The following is an 8,694-nucleotide window of genomic DNA, read 5'->3' on the forward strand; positions in this document are numbered from 1 at the left end:
GATAGAATGCCAAAGGAGGAAGGACAAATAGAACAGGCTAAATGAGAAGCTACTCTGTGAGAAAATCCAGAACTCCTCGCCATGGGCCTTACAAAAGTCAGACATGAAGATGGAGAACAGACGATACGAGATGGAGTGCTGGTGACTGGGATTGATGGAGCAGGTCAGGATGGAAAGAAAGAGTAAGGGGAGGGACCATCTGCAGTTGGAACAACTAAGGGAACTAAGGTTGAATGGGCCAGTAAGGAGCAGTCAGAAGGACCATGCATGGAGTGGCATAGATGAGAAAGACCACCCAGTGAAGTAAATGGATGAGAGAGTAAACATAAAGGAACAGATGAGTCCATTCCTGGCTGAAGGCATTGAAAGCCAAAGCTCGAGGATGGGAAACCAGGGTCCACAACTGAGGTAATTTGTGAATGAGGGCAGTGGCAAAGGCATCGATATGGGGCATACCCAGATGCAGAGAGAGCCACTGAAAAATGGCAGGATGCAGGGACCACTCCGTGGGATAAATGTGATCCAGTTGGGAAAGATGGTCAGCTAAGAGATTGAAAGCACTTGGGACATGACACGCCATCTAACAAATGCGATGTGTGTGTGTGTGCCCAATAAAGAAGATCCATAGTGCAAAAACACTCAATCTCCCAGCGAATGATCGATGATATACCTCCTGATGGTGATCTGCACCTGTGGCTGAAAATACGACATCAGACGCTAGCGAGGTATCCAAAGTGGTGACTGTACCTTCAGAATTCATAGGCAGGAAAAAATGGCAAATGCAAGGAAGTGATGCTTGAATAAAAATATTAACTCCCCAACTGTGAAGTGTAGTAAATGAAGTTAAGAAAAAAATAAACCACTTCAAGGTAACTGAACAATGTAAGAAAGAATGTCTGAACTCAATAGCTGCCAAACGAGAAGTGATAGTTCGGTAGTGGTGCATAGAGGGAGTCACATGCATCACGTGATAGTAGTGCTCTTCTATTGGTGGAGAGGTGAGACATGATGATTTGTATGAGAGATGTGTTGGAACTTTGGATTCGAACAGAGGGATGATGAAAGCTTGTAGCATGAGTTTCCAAAAAAGTTTGTGTATAGAGGGCAGGAAAAATGAGAAAAGCTAATCTTGTGAGAAGAGAGAGAGAGTACCTTATCGAAATTTTAACAATTAATAGGTAACTCATAATGTAGAATTGCCTTATATTTTACATATATGCTGGATAAATACTGAAATGGTACCTAGCTACAGCCAACTTTTCTTATAAATATATTCTTTTAAACTAAACAGAACATCTGATACTCAAACATGTTTCAATGTTTTTTAAACAAACATTACATAGATAACAATAGAATCCTTTATTAAAACATTAATAGAAGCAGCACATATCTCAAATGTATCTTGGTTGAACAATGAAAACAATTTTACCTTGTCAATGCATATTCTCTAAGACCCAAATGAAGGTTCATGGCATTGAAAGTACCTATACATCCCCGTAACCTGCGATCCTTTCCTATCTTCCATGTTACAAACAGAGGACTGAACAGAAATTACACATAAGGAAAGCTTTCTGAGTTTTTAAATGTAACTTATAACATTCAAAAGCAACTGTGACTACATAAATACTTGAAAATTATAATAAGTAAATAGTGTGTACAATTAAGTGTAGATTTGGTCTGAAATTGGGACAATAGTTTTTTTTAACCAAAAATTTATATTGCTTATTACAACATTTGAAAACATTATGGCTTATGCCATCTTTAAATAAAACATGCAATAACAATAGTTGATATATATATATATATATACAATTTTCAAACCTTTATAGGCTAATTTTGATTCATAATTTAATGAATTTAAAATACCCAGAATAACAAAAGCAAAGATTATACTTATGATACAACAAATTTAAAAGACCAATGCTACTGTAACTTGCTACTGTAAGTTTCTATAACTAACACATAACTTTCTCAATAATCCAGATAAGCTTTCCAGTAAATCTGTTGCTCAAAACTTATAACTGATGATTCTTAAAATTCTTACTTGCCGAGACAAAAATACTAATAAAAAATAACAGAGAAAGATCATTCACCAAAAAATTATGTCTGCTTTGGTATTTTTCATAATGGGTGGTAAAAAGGATTTCTGCTACTCCTTTTAACCTCTAGAATTAAAGATTAATATTCAACAGGTGGCACAATGATTTATACACAACTCTTATGTGCAACAAAAACAACAATTCAGACTTGTCCCTAAAACTTTGAACTCCTCAAACAAATTCCTATTAAATAATAATTATTTCTAAATAAGCTTAAGGAAACAAAATGTTTAGTATCATTGTTACTTTTCAACAATATATATATTTAATGCAGAAGTTATTGAGCTGAAAAGTTTATACTACTTTTAAAAATATGCTACAATAACTTGGTTCTATGTTATAACACATAAGTCAAAGATCGTGCTGGCGAAAGACCAATGTTTTCAATTACAAAATTAAGATGTCACTGCTCTCTTGAAATTATCATAATGAAGTGTCAAACTTACAAATATATTTTCCATTAAAGAACTGTGTGCTGAAACCTTGAATAGCATAATGTTTAACAGGTTTTTGCACTTGCCATTCCCAATTAATATTGAGTTTAATCTTCAAATAAATCTTATCTAAAAATTTCATACAAAAAGACTGAGAAATGTAAAGAAAATAACACTAACAGTAACTCTTTACATTATTAGTTTATATTATCACCTTGGAAATCCTTGCCCAATTACATATAGCCTAAATAATTTAGTTGTATAAGTAGTAAGTTGGATTTACCTTATAATCAGCGCAATATAATTTAATCAAGAACGAGTTTAATTTTAAATAAACTTAAAATATTAATTTAGATTTGTACAATTGGTTTCATTAACATCTTCTCATTATTAAAACTGTAAACTAAAACTATATAACACATCATTTTACAAGTCTAAAACATTTGCTCTCGGTCTGAAGACAATCAATGACAGAAGTTGAATAAATTATTTTTTACATAATAACAAATTAATGTTTATAGCTAGCGCTATATGTGATGAGCCATGGATTTAAGATGATACTATGCCTTTAATTTTAAGCTTCCTACTTAGCTTCCTTAACATACTATCTGTCATTTGGAAAGTTTGGAGACTTTGGAGGTTCAAACTGATTTAGGTGACAGTATAGAACATCAAAGCAGAAGAAACACATTTCAACGCAAGCCACCATCCCATTTCTGTAAATCGTAGATTGGTAGGTATTAGAGATAAAGTAATCTCCATTTCGAAGTGGGCTTGATGGTCTTTCATGACTTATTTTCTGTTTCTTCGCCCCTCGACATACAATCGCCATTATACCGTGCCAATCTAAGCAAAGCGCCATCTGTAAAAACCTTTACCGCCACAATAATCTTGTTGAACAAATGAAGCAAATAAAATTAAATTACGGTTGCTAGTTTTTCACTATTTTCGAAATATATCTAATACATCATTTAAACAAATATTGAAACGAGAAAACTCGACACGAGGTAAAGACAATAACCATAACAAAAATTGATACAAACTAAAAATATGTTGTTCTATTAATAAAATATATGGGTAAAGTTGTTAGTCTGTAGTTTGTTGTAAAATATAATTAATTTCTCTTAGTTATTCGCTCAGCTCTAAAAATAATGTATGTTTACTACGTACAATAGCCATGATAGCGAGGTATTTTAAGTGAAAATTAATTATGTCTTTACTCACGTGCGTGATTATAAAGTTACGTCAAGCATTCCGTTACTTACAACACACGTTAGATGAATGAAGTGTGCATAGAAATTGGGTCATGAAAAACGCATTTAAGAGAAGCTTAAAGCTTTTCTTTAACAATAAATGTAATTAATTGGGAGGCTTTACGTGCCATTCATCTAACAGATGTGTGATGTTATTAGCATAAATGCTCCCTCTTGAGCAAAATCTGCAAACTTGAGGTATGCATTCTCCATGACTCTACATATATGTTTCACTTAATTACCATCATATGTGTCATGGTTTGAGAGGTTAAGTAACAGAAAGCATAAAGTATCATTACAGACATCCTGTATATACAGGAATTTAGTATATTTTCTTGTAACTATTTTACTCTTACAAAATCGTTACAGTCTATGTCACCACGTCCACTCGTGCTCTATCTGACGACCTAGCTTCTTGATAATAGTCCTGAAACATAGGTTCCAGAACAAAGGGCTCTGTTGTAAGGCTTCCATGTTTAAAGTACATCCTTCCTCTCTGCTGGCTTTGCATAAGCTACCTAGTTCAAGAGAACGATAGATCCCATTTCAATAGTTTTAAATCACAAAGAAATCCACTAGCGCTTTGTCTGGTGACTTGATCAGTACGTCTTCAAATGGAATACAATGAAAACTCATTTCATTCTCAAACTGCTTGAGGTATGGGGCAGTTAAAAAATTATGCCGTAGAACATGTTGACAGTTTATACCATTAAACTGTCACCTGTTAGAAGACCCTATGCTTTACTGAAATAATTTATTGAACATCTATTTCGTGATGCTACTGGTGAAATTTGATCCATATTTCTTTGTTTTCCAACGCTATTAAGTACGAACATGGTTGCAATTCTCAACAACGAAAAAAGCACGGGGAATAATGGATTTTGCTTAGATGTGTAATTTATAATATAATTTACTAAAAAAAAAGATAAAATAGCATATAACGATTGTTTTGAAGATTTTAAAGAAACACACACACACACACACATATATATATATATATATATATTCAAGAGGCAACTAAATTAGAACTTTAGTAATTGTAAACTTACTTTAGATGTCTTTTTTTATTGCTTCCCATTCCACTGAATGACAAACATTATAAACACTAATTTCAGGGATATGTACCAATTACTGCACATCAGACAAAAACACGTCATTTGGATATGTTTATGGTTATTGACCAATCATAAAAATCGCACAAGTTGAGACTACTCGACTGGTTTAATGATGATTGACATTGATGCTGTTAAATAACTTCTCCTAGTGATCGTTTTGCTAGTAAGAATTAATGTCGTTATGACATTTACTACATCATTTTACAAGTAGGACAAATACATCTAACTACAATGGTTTTGCAATCTATCTGTCCACAATTCCGACTTGCTGTCCACTATAAGTTATATAAAACCCAAATAAGTAATACAACATCTGGTCTCACAAAATCCAGTTTTTTTTTGTATAGTCATTATAAAAACTATCATTATGTTACAACTAAGCATAGATCACACAACATTCATGCATAATAACTTGTTCAGAAATAATACTGAAATAAAATATTCAGTGATCTCTGCTAAGTCTGAAAATATTTTGATCCTACAAATCTAACATATTTCTGAAACTACTTGAAAACAACAGGTATATTATGCTTCCTTTTGTTTTGAACAAACAAGTAATTAAATCTATGAATAACTCAAGTTACATTAACTGCAAAATACCCCTTCACCAACACCAATGAAAACAATGGGCCCAACTATGTTTCTCACTTAGCATGGTGTAGATTATCTAGCAATTGTGTTTTTTCAGTGAAAAAATAAAATACTTACAAACATTTAAGGTTGGATGAAACCAAAAATATTCTTTCCAAGTATTAAGAAAATGCAGAACACACTATGTTTCTCTCTCAGTGTAGCCCAGGCTAATCACTACAGTCTTTATCAAACATGCACATCTGATTATTCCAAATTAAGTTCTTTCTTGGCTGAAAAGCGTGCTCTATTATGTATTACATCCATATACATAAACAGATTCATATGTAATGTAAGACACATATGTACCAACATACATGTATATCTGTCTTAATGTCACATATAAAATAACACACATTTGTATCCAGATCATATTTCATGTCATCAACTACAATACATATGCATATATACACACACAGTCTAATGTAATAAGTGAATGGGATCACAACACAGCAATCAGCTCATTTTGCAATAGTTTCCCATTAGTACTGCCATCTGCATACCATGAAAAACTCGTTATGTTTGATAAGCAAGAGAAACAACTTTAAAATGTTGATACAAAATACTTGCTCAAAAAAATTTCTACAGACAAATATCCACCAGCAATCACCATAAAATGTAGCCTAAGTACTCACAGAGAAAGGACTGCAGTCCTTTTAGCATATTGATATTTCAATTCTCATTCATCATTTTATCTGACAATCTCATCTGTCCTCGCTTTGTTTCTAATGTGTGTTATGCAAAATTAAACATAGAAATGCCACTGTCATTCAGCTAGGTATATCAAAAACATTTTGCAAGATATTAAACAAACACCTTGCTACAAAATATCATTTGATAGCAAAGAAAGGGTCACAACACCATTTTATTTGCTGATTTTGCAACCAAAAAACTGTCCTCACTATACAATAATCAAACAATTTTCATGCAAAATCTTACAGATCAGAAGTCAAGGAACACCATTTTTGTAACCAGCAAGTTTCCTTTTATAGGTTTGACAATGCTATAAACTGCAAACCTAGAAAATGGTCTTACAAATACAAACCAATGTAGACACTAAAAATAGACTTAAACTAACTTAGAATTAACCACTCTTGGATATTGAATATTTCCAACTAAATACTTATTTGAGATGAAGCATGAATATGACCATTTAAGAGAAAATCCCAATTCAACTGAGATTTGAATGCAAGACCTAGTGACAGGAAATATAAACAAATGTATTTTCTTTTATAATGGGTTAAGCAAAGTAAATTACTATAGATCATTCTACAAAAATTAATTAAAATGCCAATAAATCATATCCCTTTGGAAACTGTTATTACAAGTCAAACACACAAACAATAGTAAACATGTTTTTACTCCAATTACATATGTTTCAGTATGTAAATATTAGTTACACACACTTTTTGATTTCTATTTCCATACTGTTAAAACGCTAATGTATGACATATAATTTGGGTGAAATTCATTGTTTTAAGAATATTTTAAGAAGTATTATAACATTTAAGCTTCATAAATGATTTGTTGTCAAGTTTCATGAAAATACAAAACTTTTTACTTTTTTTTTTTTCAAATGAACAAAGAAAATTTATTTTCTGAAAATGTTAGCATTATTGCATTTCAATGTACATAATGTTTTCTAGTATATTGTTAATCTCATCCAATTTATAACTGAGGTGAGAATTAAGTGTGAACATCAACTTCAGCTGTGACATATACAATTTTAGGTAAAATTCTGAAAAATAAATATAATGCAAAACACATTGCTTGCTGCTACAGTTAACATGTCTAGTAACTAAGTAGTAACTTTAAGCTAACACAATTTTGACATTACATAAAAATGCTAAGTTTCCAATATCTACACTTCAAAGTTATTTATATAAAATAATTTGCAAATATCTAGAGACATATTTTTGCATTCTATCTAGCTATTAATGTTAAAATGTAAATACAGCAAACTTAAATTCAATAAACTATTTTACAGATAAAAAGGCTTGGGGAATTCCAAGTTAATGCTAAGATATATTTCTGATAACTGATCAATTTGTTCTAAACAAAGACATGTGAAATTTTACAAACAATAATTATTATTTTATACAAAATAAGACCATACACATTTAAAATCAAGCAAATATATATTTAATATTGCAGTGAAATGAATACTCCTTCAAAGATCCTAAAAAACAATTTCACTTTCCAAAAATATTGATGTATTAAATTTAAGATATGAAGAATGAAAAATTAATCAAATCAAAGAAATTCTTTTTAATAAACATGCTTTAGCAATTTGCAAAAATGAAGTTATTTAGTGAACACTCATTTCTTGAGATATTTTTCCAGTTACTGCATTATAAAATCATTGGAAGTTGCAAAACAATACAAGTTATACAACAATCTGCATATCCTTTTGATGATCACAAACATACACACATAATCTACTAACTCAAAAAAAACACAGAAAAAGGATTGGGGTTAAAGAAATCCACAGTTGGTATGAAATATCTTTATTGAATTTTTTCTAATATTAATGAGCAGGTATGACATTATAAAAAATAACCATCAATGCAACATAAAAAGAAACTATAATATAACTTTTGTTCAGAACATTATTATTCTCAATAAATACTTATATAATATTTAATTTTGGTCACACACGTGTATTTTAAGTAAGCCTGAACTTTGGCAAATATACATCATACAGGCATACTGTTAAGGGTTATCATCCAGCTTGTTCTATGGCAGTAAGACTTTGTATTTAGCATTTTTATCTCTAAAAGGGTTTCCTAAAATTATAAATAATGAAATTCAGCATAAAGTTATATACCATTAATATCTTTTTCAGAGACAGATTGTATAAGCCATAGTTTAGAAATGAGGAAAAATAAAATAAAAATCATGTTTCTGTATGAATACTACACTACTACAAAATTTATAAAGGTGTCACAATACAAAAATCTTAAAACTCTCCTCAGTTAGCTACTCAAGGTTCCCACGAAAACCATATATCTTTCACATTTCACACTTTCTATTTATCCCTAATTCACTATACTATAAGCAGGAACGTCAAGAGCCAGCACGGGCCTCCTTTCTCTCTCTCTCTCTCTTTTAATATTTTCAAGAATTTATTAAAAAGAAGAACCTAAATTAGGACAGCAACGAG

The 8,694-nt window shown here is 31.3% G+C and overlaps 1 protein-coding gene across 1 annotated transcript in view; it reads right to left on the minus strand.

The window, feature by feature from the left end:
* The window catches only part of LOC106478474 (AMME syndrome candidate gene 1 protein-like), a 22,004-nt gene extending 18,617 nt beyond the window's left edge, over window positions 1–3,387 (minus strand). The window contains exons 1-2 of the mRNA XM_013939020.2: window positions 3,139–3,387; window positions 1,430–1,540 (exon numbers count right to left, since the gene is read on the minus strand). Coding sequence (XP_013794474.1) covers window positions 1,430–1,540; window positions 3,139–3,365 — 338 coding nt within the window. The 5' untranslated portion in view covers window positions 3,366–3,387. The remainder of the gene's footprint in view (window positions 1–1,429; window positions 1,541–3,138) is intronic.
* Between the last annotated feature and the right edge of the window lie 5,307 nt (window positions 3,388–8,694).

This window comes from Limulus polyphemus, unplaced genomic scaffold, assembly GCF_000517525.1.
Source record: "Limulus polyphemus unplaced genomic scaffold, Limulus_polyphemus-2.1.2 Scaffold214, whole genome shotgun sequence".
Lineage (NCBI taxonomy): Eukaryota > Metazoa > Arthropoda > Merostomata > Xiphosura > Limulidae > Limulus > Limulus polyphemus.